The sequence below is a fragment of the Osmerus mordax genome, chromosome 1 (genome assembly GCF_038355195.1).
Source record: "Osmerus mordax isolate fOsmMor3 chromosome 1, fOsmMor3.pri, whole genome shotgun sequence".
Lineage (NCBI taxonomy): Eukaryota > Metazoa > Chordata > Actinopteri > Osmeriformes > Osmeridae > Osmerus > Osmerus mordax.
In genome coordinates, this window is record NC_090050.1 from 14,792,166 (window position 1) to 14,817,799 (window position 25,634).

General features: G+C 42.9%; 1 protein-coding gene across 9 annotated transcripts in view; it reads right to left on the minus strand.

The window, feature by feature from the left end:
* Positions 1 to 332: 332 nt before the first annotated feature.
* Positions 333 to 25,634, minus strand: part of foxp1b (forkhead box P1b) — a 130,819-nt gene continuing 105,517 nt past the window's right edge. For 8 of the 9 annotated variants that reach the window (XM_067242106.1, XM_067242024.1, XM_067241943.1 and 5 more), the window contains 10 exons: positions 20,404 to 20,511; positions 15,885 to 15,972; positions 14,572 to 14,655; positions 10,738 to 10,942; positions 10,534 to 10,610; positions 9,740 to 9,841; positions 8,341 to 8,462; positions 7,319 to 7,388; positions 6,963 to 7,117; positions 333 to 4,279 (listed from right to left, as the gene is read on the minus strand). In XM_067242106.1, the coding sequence (XP_067098207.1) occupies positions 4,135 to 4,279; positions 6,963 to 7,117; positions 7,319 to 7,388; positions 8,341 to 8,462; positions 9,740 to 9,841; positions 10,534 to 10,610; positions 10,738 to 10,942; positions 14,572 to 14,655; positions 15,885 to 15,972; positions 20,404 to 20,511 (1,156 nt within the window). In that variant the 3' untranslated portion in view covers positions 333 to 4,134. The remainder of the gene's footprint in view (positions 4,280 to 6,962; positions 7,118 to 7,318; positions 7,389 to 8,340; positions 8,463 to 9,739; positions 9,842 to 10,533; positions 10,611 to 10,737; positions 10,943 to 14,571; positions 14,656 to 15,884; positions 15,973 to 20,403; positions 20,512 to 25,634) is intronic. The other variant, XM_067242182.1, reaches the window with a different exon arrangement.

The following is a 25,634-nucleotide window of genomic DNA, read 5'->3' on the forward strand; positions in this document are numbered from 1 at the left end:
CTGGGCTGGCCTCTCGATCTGAAGCCCAGGGTGGTGGAGATGGAAGGCTATAGTACAACACAGTGGTGAATAACAAAGGGATGGATCATAATGGACGAAACCTTGGTAAATTAGCATGGCCGCAAGTGTCTTAAGGGAGTTCTCTGATGCCACCTGCACATAGCAGAGGAAGGTTAGGGGACTCAGGTTGAGTTTTAGAGTCAGTGCATATCAAGATGTACAGTGACTTATTCCCATCCCTTTTTGAACCTTCCAGTACTTTGTGCTCAACTTAAGACATATGTCTGCTGTGCTTGGTACTTATCCAAAAATAAACACATTTCCAAACAGTCGAGATAAAAAATATATATTTAGAGGCCAACTTAAAGCGGTGTCTACTGTTTCACCAACTGACTGATGATGATGATGATGAAGATGACCACATTTCTGATGGTTGCACTGTATGAATGAAAAACAAAAACAGCATTTAACAATAATCTTTACATCTTGGCACTGCATATTTTTCTTCTTTTACCTATTAGTTTAATATAAAATATCATTAGATTGATACACCCTTATATTATTACTGACCACTTAATATTTCTCATCTCTGTGACCCTGGAATTAGTCATGCAAGTGATCTCCGTCTTGTAGAGGAAATATACCTGTCTGCCCTTTCTCTGAGCAGTAATCTGAAACATGTAGCCACAGAAGGCAGTGGCTGGACCATCAAAAGGAAGTGGAAGTATCAAAACCATCTTAACACAAAGAAGAAAAAAATCTGTACAAAATGCTTAGGTCAATGATAACAGAGAAAAGTCTGTTTTCTATTTTACAGTTTAAAATCCAAAATCGGGGATAATCCCCCACCCTGCCCCCGCCCATCTCGTCCAGATGTCTGCATGGATGACTTTTTAAAAGCAAGGATTACTAAGTAAAATACATTTGCAGCACAGTTTGCTATTCCAATACATACATGTACAGCAGGTTTTCATAGCTATTTCATAGTTAATACAAAGCAGTTGTGATAAAGCAAACATAACATATTGATCTTTGAAGGAAACAAAGTGAGAAAAGGGAAGAGGACACAAGGCTATACTGATATGTATGTACAATCTTATATTGGAAAGCAAACAAAACAATACATCAGTATATCTAAGAACAGACCGTGGAAAAACAATTGATGGTATTAAATAAAGCTGGGTGATTTCTTTATGGAAAAGGCCTGAGGTTTGGATTGGTTTTGCAAAAATGATGTGAGACCCATCAAGATAAACAAGCTCTAATTTCATATTCTTACCATTTTTTAGTCTTTTTTTATAATATCTTTCTCTACAGTTTAGACTACACATGCAAGACATACATCTAAGTGCAACTGAGTGAAATGTTTATTTTCCTCTTCTAATTGAATCATTCCCTATAGGTTTGAACTGAGGTATGCGTTCTAACAGTTTTCTCATGCTGTTATCTTTAGTAATGTCAAGCTACACATGCTGAGAATGTTCGAATCTACCAGCGTTTTCCCCTTATTGAATGACAAGTTAACCAGTGAAGGTCTGGCTTTGGATGAGCTTGCGTTGTTCTCACGATCCCAGTCAGGCTTCTACTGACCCATCCCACAGCTCTCTGGATATGAAATATTTTCTGAAAACCACAGGTTGCTCTTTTAAATTAATAACAAATGCATGGAGAAAGTTTAAAATAACTGCCATTAAGTACCTTGTACCCAGCTTATTAGTTGACAGGAGTGTTTTTTAATATAAAAAGTAATAAGTTGACAGAAACTAAACAATCATAAAGCCTTGCCAATGTTAACAAAGAACAGTGGAGTCCTGTCAAGATACTAGGTCCCCCTAAAAGTGGCATACAATCGTTTGAAAAGATATAAATTCATAAAGAGTAAAAAATAAACAGAACATTGAATCATTGTGTGGTCCAGTTGAAGTATAGAATCCATTTCACATTGTTCTCTGCAACGCCCTCTGGTTTACTGGTAAATCATAATAATCCTAGCCAAACTTTTATCCATATACCCTTTACGCACATAAATCTGCTTTTTTAGTTGAGTTCTCCCTTTTCCTCTCATTGGCCTGAAGACAATGTTCCCCTAATTTGGTCACATGTTTATCTGACTATACACCTCCCTTTCACCTCCCGTTTTGGTCACTGCAAACCCCTGCAGCTACTGTACTCTTCAAGAGACCCCTTTGGCTTTAAATTGAATGACAGTCAAACAACTTGAAGAGCATTTTTGTCTAATAAATTTGCCATTGGCTTAACACAGCTGAGACTATTCTCCATTAAAATACCCTTTTACATCCAATGGGAGAGAATGGAGGATATTTGGCCTTATCTGCTATTGCATGGAACAGAAAACATTATTTGACTTTGTAGTTTTTCTTTGGTAGTCACAGAACAATATATCAGACACAACAACTAAAACTAAAGTCAATTCAAAACTGAAATGATAAAAGTAATAAATTATAATGCAAAGTGGTTTGTTACAGTCTTGGTTATGGTTGTGAATCTTTGTATTCTGTTTCTTCTCCTATACCTAACTTGGGAAGAGCATATACAGGAGCATCACTGTCCCAGAAGCTGTACACCTGTACTGAGTCCACCTTCTTAAATGTTGGGCCAACATCACTACCCTGTTAGGTTCTACTGGTGTTGAACCTAAGCTTTACTCCATTCCCTCAGAGATTTCAGGGGGAAGGGAGGCTGGGGGGGGGTGGAACGTATACCACATGGAATGCACATGTCAGATGTTATTGCTAAGATTAATCCTACAGTGTATTAGGGACAAATAATATTTCCTTGAATGTGTAATTATTAATACTCAGTGAAAACTGTGAGAGTCAACGAGTCATGCATATGGTGGGAAACCTTAAAACTACAGGGAATGACTACTTTGATATCTTCAAGCATGGCCAAATAGTCACTCATGATTGAAATTACAGCATGGAAAACTAATGTTTCATCTACAATGACAGTTGTGTTGAGGAATCACAATTTGTTGGTCTAGAATGTTATCTTTGCCCTGCACACCTGATATTTTCTTTTTCTTTTTAAACTGGAGCTTGTAAATGATCAAAAATTTGGTTGCAGCTAACATGCTCTGGCGTGAAGAGCTGATTTAAAGTATAATTTCATAAGGATAAATCATAACCTGCATGATTTCTCTGTCATTCATTCCCATCTTAAATTAAACTTCATTGATGCGTGGAGAGAACCTTCATTACGAGTAGTGCATTGCAGATGGACTTCATGAGCTGGGAGAATCGGGTAAGGGAGGTGGCGACATGTCAGGGAGGTGGAATTCTGAAGCATGTGGTATAAATGACAGAAAAATACTACTTGGTATTTGACATTCTGCTTCATGTATAAAAAGATATGGAACAACATGAAAGTAAATCATAAACATTCATCATCAAGTGCTGACCATACAGAATCTCCACAGCATGGGCATGAGGTCTGATCAGTTAAGGGAAAAAAATGCAACAACGACAGCAATGAACGATGAAAAGACACATACATTTATATTTTATAACCCTTCACCCTCAAAACACACCAAAAACATCCCTCCCACCCCATAGATGGAAGCAAACCAATGAAGTTTTGAAGGCAGTGACAATGAACAAAATGTACACACACACACACACACGGTGTAATGTAAATGTCTGTCAGTCTGTCTTGACTTTGTGGTCAGCTGTGTGTGTATGTGTGTGTGTGTGTGAGAGAGAGGGAAGCCCTCTGCAGTCCGTGCTCAGTGGGGTGCAGTGGGCTGCATGCAGTCCATCCTGGCTGCACAGTGCAGGACAGGTCCATGTCGATCCTGGCCTCCTGACCAGGAACTAGTCCCCAGTACCAAACTGGTCCATCCAAACCAAGTTGAGTAGAAATTAAGTTTGTTTGCTTTCAGTTCACTGAAACCAAAAGTAGAAATAAATCAAAAATACTCCCAAGTGGGATATATTCTTGTGTTTGTGTTTTTTACTGTGTATTATAATGGCACTAAAAGTCAATTGAAACATTTGCCAGCTGACATCAGAGGGCTGAGACTGCAAGTCTTGTTTGCATCTGTGGAGTTGCTCCATCTCACAGATGACGAGGGTTTGTTCTGCCTCTGGGGAGGAGTCCCAGTGGGGGCAGGCCTTACAGCATGTCATCATGCCCCTGGTCGTCCTCATAATCTCTGTGGTGATCGAAATCTGGACTGTGGTTTGCTGTTGTCACGAGGGAGAGGGGGCCTTCGTGGTCCTCAGGGTCCAGTGGTTCCTCTTTAACGCTGATGTGATGCCTGTTATAAAACACAACACAAACAGAGCATGTTATAGCTATTCAATCTTCAGCCCTCTATACCCTTGTTGAACCTTTCAGTCTCTCTGAAAAAAGGCACACAGACATGTGTTGAGGCAGTTTCCAAAATGGCATAAGGCACACACAAAAAAGCTTGGATTTAATGAATCTCCAAGAGCTGGTTTCATTGACAGTGATGATAATTTCTGGTTCTTTTGAGGTATTCCAGTCCCTGGAAACCTGCGGGCTTTATTTTCATAGCAGCCGACAACCGGGTATTCACTTAGAATTGATAAATGAGGAAGATTAACAACGTGAGACGAGGAGAGGAGAGAATGGACTCTGTGGAGCGAGTGGGCTGTTGTCAGCCTCCTGGTGGCGTCGGATCAGTGGCGTTCTGTGTGTTCCCCTTCCTACTCGTTAACATGCACAACCTGCGAGGCGGGTCTCTAGAGGACGACCCCAGGCCGGCTTCTATCATTAATCAACTTCAAGCAAACACAGCGACCAGACACCGGCATACATGCTTTAAACTCCAAAATTAATGCATATTTTCACCAAGTGTCAATAAGGAAAGAAAAGCGTTGGCAGGAAGGCACGAAAGGAGAGGAGCAAGCCACGCTCAGCACAACACTGTGATAAGAAACAGAGCCCTTATGAGAATAATAATGCTGTCACTTGTAAACAAGGCAAAACATGAACCCCAGCCCACAGTCTGGGCAAAGAAGCTCTAAGGAGATGTGATCTGTCAAATTTCTCATTACAGCAACACCACAGGAATAAAGCACAGAGCAAGGCAGGCCTTCCTGCCGCAGGAAGAGAGGAGAGAAAAGAAGAAGAACCCTTAAGAGCAGCTGCAGGAGTTTTCCTCGTCTAACCTGCCAGTGTTCAGCACCATACTGAGGTCTGGACGCTATCACGACAACACACTGTACCGGGTGCTGTCTAAACACAGCAATCTGGGACAAGAAGCCTGTTCCCTTGTAACCAAAGTTCATTTATTTAAGGTTGAATGAATGTCTTGTGAGATGTGCCGACAGTGGGATGGAGACACTCCTATGCTAATGAACAGATACACAGTGAGAGAAAAGGGAAAGTCAGCTTCTCTATTGGTTTCAGATCAAAGTAACTCCGCCAGTCACATCGCCTCAGGTCTCACTCCCTGGCTGCAGGGCAAACATGAAATTGTTATTATTATGCCATTGAACTGCATGCTGATTCTACACTCTGCCTGTAATTAGCTAGGTCTTTTTTAGGTCTAGTTACCTGATTGTAGTCTGCCTCTACAGACTAAAGCCCTGGTTTCCCTTTCTGTTAAAAGTCTGTCTCAATAAAGCAGCTGGAGTGGCAAGCCATGTGCTAAACACATGTGTTGTCACGGTGCCCTCAGTCTGTCCACCAGGTTAGGGTGGTCCTGACTTGTGTCTACTGAGTCGCGTGAATAAAACTAACTCTGCCACGTTCTAGAGAGTTGGAAGGAAGACCATCCACTTGTGGGCTTTCTTGTTGAGATACCTATTCACATACTGTAAGACATCATTGTCTTAAGGGGAAGTATTTGGTATGTTTGACTTAAAAGAGTATTCCTTTGTTTAAACGGCAGGGACCACAGAGCAAACGCATTTTGTACTTGCATGAAGACCATACACATTTTTGTGCTGGATCAGCCTGGAGATGGGAAAGGGGAAGAGGTAGAGAGTGAGAAAGGGAGAGGGAGAAAAAGAGAGTGAAAGAGAAAAGGAGAGACAGGCTGCCTTTAGGGCCAACACACCCATCCTGTCTCTGCCTTTCCTGTAGCAGAGCCATGCCCAGAGCTATGTTCACTGTGATTAGGGATGGCACTCTCCTCCATTTGGCCACAAGATCATTACTGCACCTTTCTGTTTTCAGGCACAATTTTCCTCCAGCTCATACATTTCAGGGGTTCATCCCTAAATCTACCAGAGTTGCACATCGGTGGTCTGCCCCACATCTGGAAACGATGCTGGCTGTACTGTGTTATTGTAGGCTTCAAACAACTTAACACACACTCCTATACAACAAGTGAACAGGGAGCTGTGGTTTCCAGGCCGACCACAGCTCTCCTACAGGAGAATCTTGGATCATTCTTTGAGACTAATTAGTCTTTTTAGTTGTTTTTCTTTAGACGGCTCTGAGGGTTTTGTACGTGTTTTAACTCATGTTTCAGTGTGGCGGAGACAGCAGCTCTGTCATTTTGTGTTCTGGCATTTGGTAAATATTTTAACAAATTGGAGAGGTGATTATGGTGGGACTCGGCAGACGGCAGGACACATTTTTGAACTGCAATAAAGGAGAGTTTATAAACTTGCTGTTAGAATAACAGTGGGCTCCGGTCTTTTCTTCCCAGCCCGTCTGGCTCTGGAACCTTCCAGAAGGTGGAGTTTCCTTTCTGCAGGGAGGGCAGCCACAGTCCTGGCCATGACCTTTCATACAAGTGCTCCAAGATCGTTCCTCTCTTTATTTACTCTTCTCCTAAGAGTTCATCTAATATATTTACAGTATAGATCCAATTCTAGAGCATTTGGGAAAGTAGTGTGATTTTCAGTCAATAATTTGGGGGGATTTAATAGACCCAGTGTGGAGAGTACCTCAAAAAAATGTCCCCTTATCCCCCCATGTGTCTCCAGACTGTGCAGTGCAGATGGAAAGAGTGTGCTACTCACATAGCTGGCAAGGGAGAGCGTCCTGGGCTGCTGTCACTGCCGTTGCTGTTTCCATGGTCCATCGCTCCGTTCATCTCCTCTCGGATGGCGTTTGCCAGGGAGTTGAGGGTGGGAGCAGTAGTGTATAGAGGTATGTTGTTTTCTGCCATTGAAGCCTGAAAAGCATGCACAGTGTTAAATGTGAAACGGAAGAAGAACTGTCAGAACTTTGCAGTCTCCCGTCACACTACCCGTACATCCCAAAACAGAGTGACCACGCATTTCAGGTGGAGACAATGATGTTTATTATTTCCTGGCTGTCTCTGAAACCACTGCGAATGGGTGAAGGTGAAACCTGGATGGATGGTTGTGTTTACCTGGAAGGCAGCAGACAGGGCTGGTCCATAGCCCAAGCTGGTCTGGATGTTCTTCACTAAGGCTGGACTTCTGCAGATACCATCAGACAGAGAGCATGTTACAGTCATGTACTACTATTAATAAGAGGCATGGTTACTCAACTGTGCTTTATTAAACTCTACACTGGAATAAAGATGTAAATATTACAAAAGTGTTTTACAGCATGACACAAGCCAAGCTAACAGACATTTGTTTACCGACATTGCTACTGTATACTCTATGGAAGTATAATGAATGTATGTAATTTAATTGTCACAAACAACTGCATATGAACTAATCAAAAACAATCATTTTGGTATTTCATTGTAAAAACAAGATGATGGAAGCAGGTCTTGTGGACACATGATGCATGAAGCGCTAAACACAGAGGCATGATGGGAACACAGAAGCAGGGCATGCAGATGGTGGGAGTTTGGGGGGGGGGGGGGGAGGGGGGGAGGAAAGCCAGGGAAAAGGTTGCAGACCAGGTGGAAGCGCTTACTGTACGAGTAGCTCATCAAAGTTCTCATCTGCGGTGTATTTCCGAGGGCGGCCTCGCTGTACGTGACGCCCGCGCTTAAATTCTTCATCATCAACAGTCCAAAAGGACCCAAACTCATCCTCTACTCTCACAAAGCACTTATGCAGGGAAAGGTTGGTGCGAATGGCACCCTGGGAGCAAGCCAGCGGGACAGCCAGATGCAGATGCAGTGATCAATAGGTCGGAGAACAGACAGACAGACAGACAGACACGCCAAGGACACAGACAGAGGAACAAGTGGAGGGAGAGGGTAAGGATCAAAATGAAAATAAGCATAAGCCAATGGTTGTTAGACACCAAGGGGGCGGAGCTCTGACAGCATGGTGGGAGGGTGAGGGGAGGGGGGGGTGCACGCCATAGCAAGCAGGGACTTTGGGGCAGTCGTGGCACAGACAATGGAATGGAGCAGCATCTTCCCAGGAGACAGCAGACACCCCCGTCAGCCCCGCAGGCCAGACCTACCCAGTGATCTTTTGAGGGCGTCTCTTTTGGAACTCTAGTTCGTCCACTGTCCACACTGCCCCTTTTACGTTTTCTACTCGCACAAAACACTTGTGAAGACTAAGATTATGCCGGACTGCGTTCTGCAGTTGGTTAAAAAAAAGGGAGAGAGAAGTGTCTATCAGCACAGAAATAATCTAACATTGAAAAGAGAAACATTTAGACACAACCTGGACATTATACAATAAGATCAGTGATATATTGGCAGTGAATAGCTTTATAGGTACCCAATGACAAAACCACTGAATAAATATTTTTCAGTTACTACGGCAATATAGATTCATTGTAATTACATTCTTTGCATATCATTTACAGCCTGGTCATTAATGAGGATCAACAGAACTGCAAGACCTTAAAATCCAACCTGCAGACTGAACAAAAGGTCTAGTTCAAATAAACCTTTCATTTAGCTGTCATTTATTCACTTTTAGTTATGACTGTACCCTTTAAAATAATTAGAAAGGGGAAGACACATTCTAAAATCTGGTTGGCATTTAGTATACACTTTTCATCTTGACATTTGTAGTTCATGTGGACTTCCATTTCTAAACACATCATAATGAACACATGATACTATAATTCCGTAACTGTGTCCCTTGTTATCTGACCACTACCTTGAGCTGTATATGCAGTGGCTATCCCTGCTTTGGTGTGTGTGTAGTTCTCCATGCAGGAGTGTCTAAGTATGGGATGTGGTGTTTATAGCTCCACTATGCCCCTATAGAAGGGCTGTCAGCAGCCAGCAGAGCAGGCAGTTAGAGAGCCGAGGGAGGACAGTGAGCGGCAGGGGGTGAGAAGGGAGGGGTGTGGGGGTGTTCGCTCACAGCCGCACCATAGACACGCCAAAGCCCCGGCCTTATGAGAGGAACCAGCAATGCTTCATCACCCTCATATCCCTCTCTGTCTTCCTCCCTCACTCGCTAATACTTCTCTCTAACGCCTCGTCCTCTTCACAGTCTGTTTCTTTCTTTCAATCTGTTTGTGTGTGTGAGCGTGTGTGTGGCCCGGTGGAAAAGAAAGTGCTTTCAGTCTAGGGAGGATCTGAGCCAAGAGTCACTGGCAGTGCAGCCGTGTGTTACGGTAAACCCATGCCACCCACTGCTAAAAACATCTCCAAATATTAGCCAGAAGTTTTAACAAGAGTGTACATTTTTTCCCTCATCAGTTCTACGTTGAAGGACCAATGTTTGTGCAAGGGATGGCTCTATTTGGATGGAAGTGGGCATCCTGTAAGTAAAGCTCAGGGTAAAGGCTCATTCACTTCATTTAGCGTTGATACATTTGACTCATTTAACAAATCAACACACCATCGCCTTCTGTTAAATAGGTTTAGTTTGGTCAAGAAGAGAAGTAATATTACCTTCCATGTGGCTGCGTTGCGTCTGAAATATGCAAACATTCGTGTGAACCAGTTGTAGATTTCATTTAGTGTTAGCTGCTTTTCCGGTGACTCAAGGATGGCCTGCAAAGAAAGGAACAAGAACAAACATTTAACGACATTCTGCCTGAAAAACCTTCAATTATTCACAAGTGGCAAGGTTGTGTGTGCACTCTTGAAAAAACAGACAACAGAGAATCATCTCCTTGTGACGTCGACTGTAGCTCTGCCTCTGTTTATAGGCCTTTCTCTGTTTCTCATTTAACGCTGCAGATTTGAATATATTTCTTTTGTCAGAGTAAATGAAGGGCAAGCGAAAACATTTCTCAGGCAGATTACTGGGCAGCAATTATGCTGGGCTCAGATTAATTCCTGAGATCAGAGATTACTGAGGGTTGGCGATAATTGACTGGCCATCTTTAAACAGGTTCATCCCTACTGTTGTGTGAAATGAATTTCTTAATAATCACACCCACTGTAATGCTTAATCAAAAGCAATTGTTATATATGGCCTTTTTTGAGCCCTGGACGCATTTTTGCACTTATTTTCAGATCGTTAATCTTCTGCTGCGTCTATAAATTGTATTTGAAATTTAACAAGTAGGGGGAGAAAAACTGGAAAATAAGCAGTTTGTGTCCAGGCTTAATATTTATAAACTGCGTATCCTGTTAACAACTAGACTCAGTGGAGCAGAATAAAAGCCCGATTTCTTAAGTGACAGATGAAATGCTGTGTAAGTTAGCAGGCCAGAGTGCAGCCGCCAGCGGCTCCTTACCTGTCTTATTAGCGAGGCGTACGTAAACGGAGGTCTCACTTCTGCGTTCATGTAAAACTCCTTGTTCTGGACAATATCTGTACAGACCGAGCAAACACAACACAATCCAATGAGAGAAATTCGGACAATTATTCCGTTTATGTCTAATAAGAAAACTCACAGAAAAAGACACATTCCTATTCCTATGTTTGTCCGTCCATGTACCTGGGGATATGGGCATGTTGTACTTGTCGGAGTAGCGCCGGCGCATGGGGCCCACACTGTGCAGGCTGTTGGCGGTAATGACGGATTGGGTCTGGGACAGTGGCGTCAGGGGGGCCGTGGGGGTGGTGGGCGTCTGGGGCAGGCTCAAGGGGGGCGAGGACGCTGGGGCAGTCTTGGAGAGAGTCACGCTGGACACCAGGTTGAGCTGGGAGAGGAAACCCAAAATACGAGGAAAGAAAAAAAGAGCAGGCAGGAGCTTCGTTAGTTAGTTAACCACCGTCTCAGACTCCTCATTGTGTGTGCTCATCACAGCCCTAATTACAGGCAACCCCTGAGATGATCTGGGAACATTTGCTAAACGCTTTCAAAAGAGCGGAGGAGCCCTGCTCATCCACTCTGTAGCTCCTCCATCCTTCATCTCTTCTGCCTTCTCTGATCCTCCCCTCTGCTCCCCTGGTGGCACACATCCCAGTTATCTCTCTCTCTCTCTCTCTCTCTCTGTGTCTCTCTCTTTCTCTCTCCCATTCCCTTTGTTTAATCTCCTGGCATCCCTCCATCTGTACCCCCGCCCCCCTGCCCGCCCCCTGTGGCTGGCTACCGTGGTCACTGGCGAGGGTGAGAGGAGATGGGTGGCCCTAACAGCCCTGACAAATGACAGTGAGATTCTCACCTACCGCTGAGCAGCCACTAATAAGCCAGTGAGAGGAAGCGGCCAATCTGGGCTAATTACGAGATGAAATTGTATTGTGAGGACTCTAATTAGGAGATGCTTATGGAGGTGATCTGATGATTAAATGTTGTATCGGAGTGACCCCATCATCAGGGCCATGCTTGCACAAATGGCTGTGGAATATTTTGCAGAGAGGTGGGGTGCTTTGCTGTTGGGGATAGGCGTGAACATTGGGATGAAGAGGGGGTAAAATATTTGTAATAAGGGCTACAAGGTAAACTAATTAAGGCGAGTGTTCCAAAGGTACAGCATGGCTTCCAGCAGCTGTGGTATCTCCAAACAGTGCCAAGCTTCAACACTGGAGGAGCATTCAAGTGGAAAATTCTTGCCTGACCCCTTGCTCCAGCTATTAATTTGGAGGAAAACTAATGACACATATACATATTCCCGCAAAATTGTTCTAATTGCTAATTTGCCGAAGGAGGCCAGTTTCCAAATTAAACATGATTTCAGTCTGCGAGGAAAAAAGGGGAGGAAAAACAAGAGAGAAGATGAGAGAGAGAGAGAAAGAGAGAGAGTGAATCACAGAGAGAGACAAGAGACAAACAGAGAGAGAGAGAGAGAGAGAGAGAGAGAGAGAGAGAGAGAGAGAGAGAGAGAGAGAGAGAGAGAGAGAGAGAGAGAGAGAGAGAGAGAGAGACTGGGCAGCAGGAGGCATCTCATCTTTGACAATCATTTGTAGACTGTGCTAACAAATTAATGAAATGTCAAGGCTGTCAATTGCTTTGGAGATATCAGATGTCTAATTTTGCTGATAATGGCATGGGTGACAGTGTGTGCGGGGGCACGCAGGTGAAAGTGAACAGACAGTGTTTAACATCTCACCCCCACCACATGGATCCTGCTCGGCCACACAATTACCCCAGCCCTATTAACAGTCATTACCACCGAGATGGCCCTCTTGATAGACAGGTATATAATAAAGAAATCTGGGCTGGCACCACAGCTAAATTCATCCTTGACATGGCACTGACTGATTTTCAGAATTAATTGTATTCTTTGTATATGTGTTCATTTGCATGTCCCGGTGCCATTTTTTAAATATTTTTTTCAGATTTTCAACATCAGTAGCCATGTACAAATAAACATACAGCGTATTAACAATTCAGAGGCTAAAATATGCCTCTTGGCAGAGTTCTAGACCAAGTATTTGGATAACTGTGAGAACACAAATGTGTAGTGCATATACACTACTGCAGTAGAGTGTTATTCTAAATCAAGAGCCAAATAAATCACACTTGGGTTTGTATTTTTGACACAATACTATCAAAAGAATAGGCTACGGCACTGACTTCTTTTCCTGTGGATTAGCAGGCTTTGTCTCATGTTTCATCCATATTCCCTGGCCATAAACAGAGAGTGGCCTTAACAATAGGCCAGACAGTCTGGTAATAGCCTTGCCTTTGTTTGCCTCACCATTTGGGCTTACTCCAGTACTGAGACAAAATGAGACTTCAGACAGAAATTAATTAAATGGTAATTGGTGATCTAATTATACTGGCTTTGACTCGCCAAGCTGCTAAAGAAAATAAACAAAAAGTCCCTCCTTAATTATGTATGGCGTAAAAGGTCAGATTTCTGACAAGAATGCTTAGTGACACCGAGTATAGACCGACACCACCCCCTCACTACACACACACACAGTGCATGTATACACACTTTGATAATGTGCGGTATTTTGTTTTGATCTATTTATTTATTTATTTCAACTGGCTCAAAGTAATGAATTGAATTCTATTCAGTTAACACTGTACATGTGTGTTGGTTGTTAATTAAGACTCACTGTATACCAGCCAGTTAATGTGTGTACATGTTGTCTGTGCTGTGGCACAAGGCTTAATCTGCTTTATTCTAATTTATTAAACATGAATACCAAAGAAAATGATATTACACAGTCCTGTTCTGTAAAACACTGAATTGTTTTGTGCAATAAACAGTCCCTGGGATGGGTATCTCCAGTAATGCTGAGGCCCTCCACGTGGCCCACACAACCTGGCCTGTGTAATCCCCCTCCGACCCTGCAGCTGACACACATATTCATCGTAGCATATCATAGCAGCAACCAGAGTGCAGCGCAGCGCTGCCGGAGAACTGGAGTATTTATTTGAATAAAAAAAGGGCCGGTTTCCCCCCGAGAGCTTTAACACTGAGCCCTGACACCACCGTTCTCACAGGCCCTGGGGAGAGGAGACGTGGGGAACTCAGATGCTATCTGCCACCCCAACCACTTTTCATATACAAATGTCCCTGTGTCGGGCCCTCGTTCTGCAGTCTAATCTACACAATCAGTGTGTGTGACAGAGTCCAACAGGCAGCCTATTGTCGCTAGACATCTCCAGGCGCTTTCTGTTGACTGGCTGTGCTCTCTGTGTGGTGCACATGGGCTCTGCCCGTCAATTGCCCCAGACTGCCTGTAAATAAATGATCGAGGCTGCACAACATTTTTGGAGAGACCTCTTTAGAAATGGTGGGTTCTTTGTGTGCGTATGTGTGTGTGTTTCCTTAGCTCAGCCCTCCAGTACAATGGATCTAATAACTGCACCACTACAAATGAACTGCCACACTTTTATACTATAACATATCCCTTCTTAAGCATGAAAAATACCACAGATATTTTAGTGTTGTACAGTATGTCAATAGTCTACACATTTACAGTAGCATCTTATATTGAATAGTATAAATCAAATGGCATGACATTCTGCATATTAAGAGTGATAAAGATGGTTAACATATGGCAAAATAATTAATTTAATCAAAAGAAATGTCTGTTGCCAAAGTCTACTGTATCTTTTAGCATGCAGTATCACTCAAGTATGTGCTTGCTGTCTTTCCAGACAGAAGTTCAGCCACATGGCTAGGGGCTGTTACCGAGAGTACAGGGAGTTCATCACCAGAGCTAAATTGAATCTTAGATGTCAACAGATGTGATCCAAACAATATCTCCAGCTCTCTTCATATGACCAGCTGCTTTTGTTTAGCAGATAAATTATACAACGTTAAGAAGAAATACATTTATAACTGCACTACGTGTCTGTCAATTAGACGTGAGAATGAAGAGGGAGATAGAAGAGGAAGACATACAGTATGACGGAAGTGCTACTCACTGGCTGTGGGTTGGCTTTGGGCTCTGTGGATTTGACATGGAGATGCGTCATCATGGCTTGAAGACGCTCTTTGTCTTTCGCTAGCTGCAATGAGGGGGAAAAGGCATTAAAACCTTCATGAAGGAAAATCTATCTCTGTTATACAATGCATTTGGTTTTCGTACATGTTTTCTTTCATCACATCCACCCAGGATCTCTTTTATTTGTTACATGCACTGCACGTTCATGCTACAGTACAACAAATTCAGTTCTGTGATGGTACCGATGTTCATCCAGTACAATCCTCGTTCAGTTCAAAACAACCCCTTCCCTACCTGTCCCTAACTCTCCTCTGTCCTAGCTGCCAGCTTGCATCGTGGAGATTGAAGGATGTGTCTGATTAACTCTCACTCTGTTGATCCAGTGACATACAAGCAGAGTGGGAATAACAGGACTGTAGCATGTTTCGATGTTCAGGGAATTGAACTTGTAATGTCATTGTTTTGAGAAACAAATAAGTGAATCATGGTTTTATTGTGATCTTGGTAAACCATAAACTATAACTTGATGACTGCTGTGTGCACTGTAATCAGAATACATGTTTAATACAGAAAAAAGTGCTTTTGCCAAAAAAAACTACAACATTTGCCAAACCTGCCTCAGACACCTGACTCAAGCATAGTTATTAAAATGTTCATGCTTATTGTGCCCACTGGTGAGAAGGGTACAAAACTAACCACTTCACTGGTCCTCACTCATCCACACTAATGGAACCACCGGGAGGAATGCCTTTCTCCATAAGTGCATACTTAATGTACATACGCATATTTTCAGGGTCCGTCAAAGGGAAGTGCCCATCAATCCACTCAGGGGATTGCGTTAACAAAAAAAAACTGATAACCAATATTTATGAAAAAAGAGAATCTCTGAATTGTGCAGTTCACCATCTTAACCTTTTACGTTCAATAAAGCAAGCTGACATTGAGGGCACCCAGCGTAGCATCAGCCTAAGCTTCTCACCAAGTGTTTTATTGTTAGTGCCAAACAGTTAAAAGTCATAAATAACTTTAAAACCCAGTAAAATTCAAAATGTAATTATCTTCCCTACTTAGCCTCAGGCCCTTCATATATCTTTGCCTGGCTGTCATGCATACATAACACATTTTTAATGACTGGTTACTCACAAATGTACAAAATAATTTCATTCTTCCACCCCCCTCCATGCCTGGGAACATGTCACATCCCTAGGAGACAGGCTGGGGGCAGCAGCCATAGGAAGGGGAGAAGAAGAAGAGGTACAAATATTTGTGGGAAAACCAACGGGGAGACAATACCTGCAGCTCCAACTGTTGTACGACCTGCATCTGCACTCGACACTGGGCTGTGCTCCTGTCGTCTAGGGCGTGTTCATTGTTAAGATGCCTGGAGAACAGAGAATAGGAGAGAAATATGTGAGCATAGTTTGTTTGAATGTTTTACTGTAGCCTCTTTTGAATCAAACATGATATTTGATTACATTACTGTACTGTATGTAGTAATCCCCCTGTTTGGGTATTGGGAAAACAATGTGAGGGGGTGGTGTACTGTACACAGGCTGAGATCAGAACAGGTAAATACTGTGCAGATACCAAATATAAAACTACCAGAATAGTACATGCATAATGTGAAAAGATATACTTCTTTCAGCAAAGATGAATGAAATCCATATTTAATGAGTTGGGATATCTGCTCAAACTTAAGTTGATAGATAAGAGAAATGAGTTTCAGGTTGGATTCGTTTGTTAAATTATGCAGTGCTCCACCAGATTCTCTTTTCAGAGATGGTACTACCCTCTCTGGTCTGGAGATACTCCTTATTTTGGTGGCTTTTTCAGATAATTATGTCATCAAGATTAAGAGAAGTCAAATGAAGCCAGAAGGAAAGGCAAAGGACAACAAGGAGAAGAGAGATGGAATCTGTCACAAACTTGAATTATGAATATAATTATGCATGATTATTTTATACTGCAAAGATGTTCTCTTTTCCTGCCCGTTTCTAACTAATCTAAATAAGTAGCTCGCCCGGCAGCAGACAGGTTTTTTTCGTGATTTATATAAAATGTTAGAGATAAGGTTCACGAGTGAAGGAAATATGATTGGAGGATTTTTATCAGCCTGCGCATGAATTACTGTTTGAAAATGCTTATGCAGGGGCATTTCATTAATCATTTAATCATAATCCGAGCAGGATGTTTGAACTGATTTCACAAATACCCTTTCATTTCACTACTTCATTATGCTCACTAATGGATCCAATATATTATATATATCATAAATTATATCACATCTTCAGTGACCATGTAGGTCACTGTCACTAGGCATGTCCCTGTGTGCGCGCTGTGGCGACAGCGCAGGGAAGAATAGTGCCCGACGTGCCTGCCGTCTCAGATGCACTTTTTCTGTCATTTACTGCAAATCAAAAGTAGCCAGACCTGACCGGGGCAGCTGCAGGGACAGCCCAGCTGATATGATGGTCCAATAAATCTGAGGGCTCCCCAGCACTCTGGCTATCGCTTAACATACAGACAACACGTTGGTGCATTAAAAAAACAACCATACACACAAAAAACGGACATTCGAGAAGGGATGGAAAATTGATAGTGCTTGAAAGTGAAAATGTGATGTTCAGATGAGGTATAGAATGGTTCAAATCTTTATGTAAAAGAAAGGGCCTTTTTTTCATCGTCCTGCAATTTCAATTTATTAAAATACATTTCTGAAACCATCTGCGACGTACATACAGTGGTTGAAGTTCATAATTTTTACATAAAGACACATTTTAAAAGGCATATCGGAGCAGAGCGTGGACGATAATCCAGCAAAAATTTATTCTGTCCACTCTATGCCTCACATTTATCTGAATAGAATAAAAGGCAATTTAATTAAGTAGGATGGAAAATGAAATGGGTAAACATTTCCAAACATCTTACCAAATTTAAAAGAAAAAAATAATAGGTAAAGACATTTCAACTTCTATTTAACCAACATAGACTGCATTTTCAATAGTGCCTACGTGATGAGCTTTGGAATTCCTCTGTTCACGGAAGCCAAGCGCCTGGCTTCCTTTCATCCTTTGTTACATGAGACTTTTTTCTTCTAATGACATGGAGTCACAGTGCATAATTAATAGGAAATGAAATATTCAAATAGCCCCTAATGCAGCCCTGAGAAGAGTGTCTGGACACGGGAGCTTGGGGTAGGGGGATTGACATCCAGAGAGACTATGAACGTTGGCATGTGTCACTTTCTGGACTTCAAATGAAGCAGATTCTAAAAGCTTTCTGGCAGGATGACAGGCTCTAATGTAAATTGTCATAATAAAATAAGTTTAATAGACATTCCTAAAACAGTCAGCTTTTTACATTTCATTTAGTGGCTTCCGTTATTTCAGTTTTTAATTACATACACCCGCCCTTTACCAACCCTATTGTACATACTGTAGATACTGATTTGGGAATATCTTCTGTCATAATTTTTTGTTGTACGAAATATAAACATTTATAAAAGATATTTTTTACAGCATTTGATTTTGCTGCAAAAAACATTATTCAATAGAGCTGCATCTGATGGGTTTGTCAATTATACAACTAGCTTTAACTACATTCTGTGGCGGTGCATAGTTGGTGCGTTAAACCATTTAATTACTAAGCGGGCATGCACACACAGACACACACAGCTTGGAAACCAAGTTTATATTTAAAATATTATGAAAGGAGTCAGTTCTCAGAAAACCTTCAGGTAGGAGAGCCTGGTATAGCACTAGAGGGCAGTGCAGTGTTTCACTGGCTTTGACCTTTGAACTGAAGAGGGGTCCTGACCCCTATAAAGAGACCTGGTTTTGATACGTCGCTCCACCCTCTCAGTACCCGCCTCAACACAGGAATAGGATTTGCTCCTTTTTATTTATCAAGATAGTGCATGTAGGTATGTCATGTTTTCTTTAAAAGATAGAATAAATATGCGCACAGTTAAAAACAACATTTCAGTCCTACGTTAGTTGTTACTGTTGGCATGCAGAGCTGAAATCTGGTCGACGTTAGAGTGCTCCTCACTTATCTCTCTCTGGTACACAGTACTCAGTGTTTTACTGGCTTCACACACCTTCTCTGCTGTCTCCTCTCCCTCATGTTCACCACATCTACCTCACGTTCATCCTAAAAATGAACATTTAACATACGCCTAATGGATTCCTTGTTTTTATTTGTGATTCTTATTGAAGGACTGAAGAATCCGTTTTTGTGTTCCATGTGGAAGTGCTTAAGGGTTTGAGAGTTAACACCTTGGTGAGCTGCTCGCACTTTTGCCCGCTCTTAAACAAAGGCGGCTTTGTGGAGTCTTTCTCCTAATGTTTTCTTAACATGTTCCAAGCAGTTTAGGCAGGCAACTAAAGTAAATAAGATGTTGCCATGATAAAAACACTTGTAAAAACATAGCAGAGTGCACTTAGAGACTTTTTGGAGGGAAAGCTTTACCGGGTGTAAGGAATTTAATTCCTCTCACTTCTATAAACAAAGGGTGAGGCAATGTCAGAATACAATAAATAGTGATGGATTGAAAGGGACACTCCCTAAGCGAAAATGTGAGAGAAAAAAGGAGCATCTGTTTGCTCATTATTGATGTGAAGTCAAGAGAGCTTGGTGGAAATGAGTACTGTATCAAAATACCAAAATACAACAAAACAATATCTTAAATCAAAGTACTGTCACTAATATCATTATCCAAATCCGAGAATCAGTGCAGTAAACACGATGCTCTTTTCGCTAATGTATAACGAATTTGAAACGACAAAGAGAATGCTGAAAGTGAACAGCTTGTGAAGTTTTGTCTTCATCTATCTTTTCTGTGTGTGTGAGAGACTGTGCGCATGGAGCACTTGTTTTAGTTTGGGCCCAGGATAATGGAATTGTGTCATATCTTCTGTAAAGTGCGACTAATCCAGGATGACAGAGAACCATTGATCTGCTGCCACACCACAGATGTTTTCATCCTCTCCGTAGCAATGCCGCGGTTATGTGTTGGATTACCCAGAGAACACTGCACACAAGGTTGATTAGTAAAGCAGGGTTGGCTCAGACAGATCCTACAGGACAACAGTCCCCTGTCAGCCTGGACAGGATGCAGAGGAACCTGAGCTGGGTCACAGACAGTCAAATGGAAAAGGCGTTGGACTGATCTTGATAAATACACAGGCTAGTTTTGACTGAAGAGTGAGGAGGGAATAGGTCTTAAAATGACCTAAACTGTTGCTTTCAATGTGAAGTAAATGTGGGCTTTTTTTCTGCATCCTAGTGTCCCTTCAAACAAAAGTTGTACAAACAAAAAAAGACAAGAAAACAGATAGACAAGCTCAGAGAGAAGACAAACAGACAAGTGAGGCTGAGGAAGACAGAAAGAGCTGAGAGAGGCAAGCTAAGGCACACACACCAATCCCCTGACCAGTGACAAGGGCAAACATGCGGAGCGCCCAGAGTGTCGGCTGCCACAGATAAACATCCTCCTGGTGTTTGTTTGGGAAAAACGTCCACAATCACCATGGGGATGACACTTATCACATGAATTAGAAGCCCCTGCAGTTCCCAGAGGAGGCCCCATCCCAGCACCCTGGTAAAGAGGCCCCATCCCACACTGCGGACCCTACAGACAGCACCCACACTCACGGAAAACAACTGGGCGCACCTGTAGTGCCTCTGAGACGGATGGAAGAAGAAGGACTCTAATCGACCTGAAGGAAAGAGGGACTGGAGGGGATCCAAAGAGGATATCGGAGAGGCTAAAAGAAACAAACAGGTCTGCTCTGAGGGAAATGGAACTTACTTGAGGAATGATTGAAAGTCATCGAACACCGCCTCACAGCCGGGCCACTTGCACACTCCATGGCCATAGAGAGGGTGGCTGTGGGGAGAATGGTCATCGAGTGTGGATCTGGAGAGATAAGGGGACAGAGAGAGACATGTTAATAGCTCTTGATTCATATCTTCACTGTGAATGCAACTTAAAAACACATCATATAACACATGCTACAAATAAGCTCTAAGATTGGTGCCTATATTTAGTTATTCAGTCCAAAATAAACATAAGTGAAATAAGATGTGTTTGTTGGCGGATTTGTCTTAAATTCTTGCGTTTCTGTTTTCGTCTTTACTAGAAAATACTGGGTTCGTCTTGACCTTTGAACTTTGGACAGTGTGAAATCCGTGTAGCTGTGTGATCATAGCCTCCTCTCCTGTGGGAGCTGGTGACTCTGATTGGGCTAGCCCTGGTGTTAAAGGGACCCAATCAATATGTAATTATTTAGTGCCAGTGATCCGAGTAGCGGGCCACTTTGATCCAGGCAGCCGAAGGTTCCCACTGTGGCAGGCTCCCCTGCCCTGACCACTGAACCATATCACACAACCCACCTGGAGGACCGGCCCAGACCCACAACAGGAAGCCTCCAAATCCATCTGCCAGCCCCCATTGAGCACAAATAGTAAACACCACCGCCTGTTACCAATTTATGTACTGACAGACCAGTGTTAGCAGGAGCCAGCCCACGCCATCTAAAGGAAGGCTTAGAGGCTCACAACATCAGTCTAAATACCAGGACAGTCTCCACAAAACAAACTCCACAAGATCTTCCATATGGTGAGCAATGTGGATCCCATGAGTAAACCCCAACCAGTGGTGTGCAGAGGCCTGCGTGTGGATGGTGTCTGTTGGAGAGGGAGACAGCCGGCCATATGGACACAGGCACTATACAAGCCACACAACTCTCAGCTACAAGAGCCTGGGGGACTGGCCTATATCGCTACCACCTGGGCTTCTGCCCTCTCCCCCTCTCCCTCTCTCTCTCCCCCTCTCTCTCTCTCTCTCCCCCTCTCTCTCTCTCTCTCTCTCTCTCTCTCTCTCTCTCTCTCTCTCTCTTTCTCTCTCTCTCTCCCTCTCTCTCTCCCCCTCTCTCTCTCTCTCTCCCCCTCTCCCTCTTTCTCTCCCCCTCTCTCTCTCTCTCTCTCTCTCTCTCTCTCTCTCTCTCTCTCTCTCCAGCACATCGCTGACTCCTCTCCCCCAGTACCAGGACTGCTTATGTAATGGCCTGTTCTCCAGGAGCCTGAGAGGGACAGGACAAGGAGATTCATTAGACCAAATCCCACATTGCAATCATTAGGGATTCATTCTAGCCACCACAGGCTGATTAATATGGATATTCTTCCAGTGTTTTTTTTCTGACTCTTCTGTCTGGATGACAGTAAAAAAATCTTCTAGTTAAGGCATCGTTTAACCAATTCCAAGCATCCATCTGAATTAGAATTACAGAGGAAGAAATCTCACGGAATTAGAAGAAGGAAATTAATCTAATCGTGCTATGCCAATTTTGAGGGATTAAATAGATGTTCAGATTAAAATCTCATTTGTAAAGATGTTAGTAAAACTGTACCTCAAGTAGGACATTTTAAGGGTCGTCACAGGTTTTCTTGTGTTATAATTACTTGCTTAAGAGTTCACATTGTTCATAACATGTGATAATTGCATTGCAATTAAGAGGCAGTCAAGCATTCATGAATGTAGTTAGCAGTTTTTTTTTGTCAGGTCAGAAATATTTTTTGAATTCAATTATGAATAATGCATACGCATTAAAACCTCTGTTTTGATACAGCTAATAAATAGATGGTAGAAGATCTATTATAATGAGTTTTTAACAAGGCAATGTGTGGACTGGTGAATGTAGCGCTGGATTTTTTAATTTAAAGAGATCCTTTTTAAATTATTTTCTGAGCAGGCCTGTCTGTTAATTCTGTATTAATAAGATATTGAATTGTGGAGTATGCTGGAACTCAGTGAGCCAAACGCTCTCTGAAGGGCCAGCACCAGGAGTGTCCTTTTAAACAGCAGATGACTAAACAGTGTTAAATGACAGAATTGACACTGAATGAGCTACATTAGTGAAATAGTTGAAAAGTGTCAGATTCAGGGGGTGTTCTCCCCATTGTGACCTCATTCTCATTCAGCTCCACAGATCTTCTTGCAGAGTTAAATTTGACTGGCACCCTGGGCAGGTCTTTTAGGATGCTATTATTGTCAGACAGCCTGGGGGAAGAGAACTCTAATGATCTTGTAGCAGCAATGAGGGAAACTGTGTCATTTGCTTCCTTTGGAGAAGGAACAAAAAACGCCTATACCTCGACAGAATGTGTACAGAGCTTCCAGGTGTTGCACTATGTTCACTCGTACACACGGACACACTGCAGGCGAAGGCTCACCTCGTGAAAGTGTGACTGATACCGTGCCTCTATTCTTCCTCAAGATGCTGTGCATCTCGTACACAACATGATCTGAGGGATGATACTCTAGTAGTCTGCAACAGAAGATGAATGACCAGCGGGAGAGGTCAGTCTGGACTTGGTCTGTGAGGCCAGTCACAACATCATCCTTCTCATCAGGAGTATCGATGTCGGTCTATTCCTCTGTGTCCTTACTCCGCTCTCTAGACCTCAACTCCTTTCTCTCCTCTGGCTGCCACTCAAGGGTTTACCCTAAATGATTTAATTAGAATTTTCCTGGTGTAAGACAAATTAAGGGCGAGAGAGGGGAGTGTCGTGCCAAATCAGATTATTTATCTCCTTAACAGATTGCTGAGCTGAAGTCCCTGAGCTGTGGTTACTGATGGTTGCTGGGAAGTAAGTGGGCCAAATGCTTTGTGAGGATGCAATGCTCTCCCACACCAAACCAGCACAGCCCAGTGATGGGAATTGATGTCAGATACAGATCGGAAACATTTCATTTAAATAAGCAGATCATTGAACAAAGAAGACCTGGCTCACACGGGATTGCTTTCCTCCATATTCATGCTTAGACAAAACTGATCTGACTGTCTGTCTGACTGTCTGTCTGACTGTCTGTCTGACTGTCTGTCTGACTGTATGCCGTTGTGGTGTGTTCAGACAGACAGGATCTGTCTGTCCTGCCACTGTGTGAGTGAGCGCTCTTTGAGGCAGCTAAAAGCAGGAGTGTGTCTCTACTCTGTGTCAGCCAGGCCGGCAGTGATTGAATTTCTCCTCCTTCCTTAAGACGGAAGTGCAAAGCCTGCGAATGATGCCTGTGGATGCACTTAAGGTTTTAGTTGCAGGCGTCGCTATGCCTGGGCAGATTTTATATGACACATGAAACTAACTACATGGTACTTAGGGCCTGCTGTAAACCTATCTGAGGCCAGCCGGGAAAACAGGGTCCATCAGCAGAAGGCTTGTTTCTGTTGCATGACAAAAGGACTTGCAAAACCGCATCAATTAAAAGTTCATTAAGTTCAGCACTGGGAGGGTGAGTGGATGCTCTCTATTTACGCCTTGGCCCAGCCCGGCCCAGCCCATTATCTCAAACATGATTATTCAAATCCCAGGATTATAACGCAGACGTTTCTCTCATAGCCTTTCATAGAATAATCATACTTAATAATATTTTTTCCCAAGGATTCTGATTAGAATTGAGTCTGCATCATCAAACGAGAGGAATAATGCTCTTGATAGTTCCATGATTTAGGCACATGGAAATGAACACTAGAAAGGATTATTGGTTGTTAAAATCTAAATTAGCGCCATAGAGTTCTTAACAAGGAATGTTTTCTACGCATCCTGAACCAGTTATCTATTCTTCCTTTGCCCTTCGAGAATGTTGCGTTGCTCATCCATAACCGCATCGGGCAGAGCAGCTGAGAAATCACCTGCTTGGCTTTCTGACAGATCTAAGATACTCTGTGAATATTCAACCCCAGATTGCCTTCCTCACTGACGCGTGTGTTAAACTGCTGTTGACATCTTCTTTAATCTCTGACAGGAAGCACACCGCGGCGGGGGCAGCCTCTCACACCCGTCTTCTCCAATGTTTCATGGTGCCCTCAGCTGGGACTTGTTGTTGCTCGCTTCCCACTGATGCTCTTGTTGTTTGTTCACATCTGAGGACGTGTGATGGAGCGAGTGTGTCAATATCCTCCCCTCCGATTAGTCTTCAGCCACGTAGCACAAAGCCTGCGCACCGGAGCCTGTGGGCTCTCTCAGATGGGAGTTGCGAGTAGTGTGGCTGGAGATCGCTGTGTGTGTGTGTGTTTCTGAGTATGTGTGCGTGCACTACTGATGATAGTTTGTGTATCCTTCAAAATACTGGTGTTGTATCTCACTACTAGCAACAAATCCTCCTTCTAGATAGCCCCAGTTCTCCCTCTCTGACTGAGCTGATGCAGTGTGAGTCATCAGTCATGTCCTCCAGGCTGGCCCACATTTCCCTACTAGGAGCCCGTGTGAACCCCAATTCACCTCCCAAGGCCTGCCGCTTCAACGTGCTAAATGTGTTTTCATCTGCACTGCTTTCATAATGACACATTGATTTTGATCACTGAAACACAAGTCAGATGTTATGCAGTGAGCTCATGGCGCCTGGAGGCTCCTAACTAGGAGTTCACAGATCATACCTTGGTGCAAGAAAACAAGTAAACGTATTGGATGCCAAATTATTCCTTCCTATAAGACACAGACGTGGCTCGGGGAGTAAACCTGCAATTATTGTGTCAAGAGATTTCAGCAAAACATTCTTTATCTAGCTTGCATTTCAAGAAGTTTGTCTTCAAATATCAGTGTTGTAACACTGGATTTTGTATGTCTAAAGCTCTTCCTGTTAGGCGTGTTCCAGGTAAAGCACTATTTTGTTTTAGTTCTCTAATATAGACAATTATATAGATTTTGCTTGGTTTTGTGGAAGATGTGGCTTTGGTTAAATCTCTTTTAAATAGTGAAAATGTTGGTCTGGTATTATGCTGAGAGGGAGAAGGTTGTGAGGTGTGTGTTTATCTGTTGTTGCAAAGACGTGTGTAATTTTCATTTTATTTAAGGAAATGGAGCTAAAGCCACATCTGTAGTTTCCTAAGAACAACTGAAATAATACTACCTTTGACCCCATAATTAATAGTGTGGTGATCCCATTTCCATTACTGCAATCGTTTTTCCAAATCACTCCCTCGTTCCCAGGTGTTTCACTTCAATCCCCAGCTGACGTCAGACACACAGAACAAGCTTGTGTCT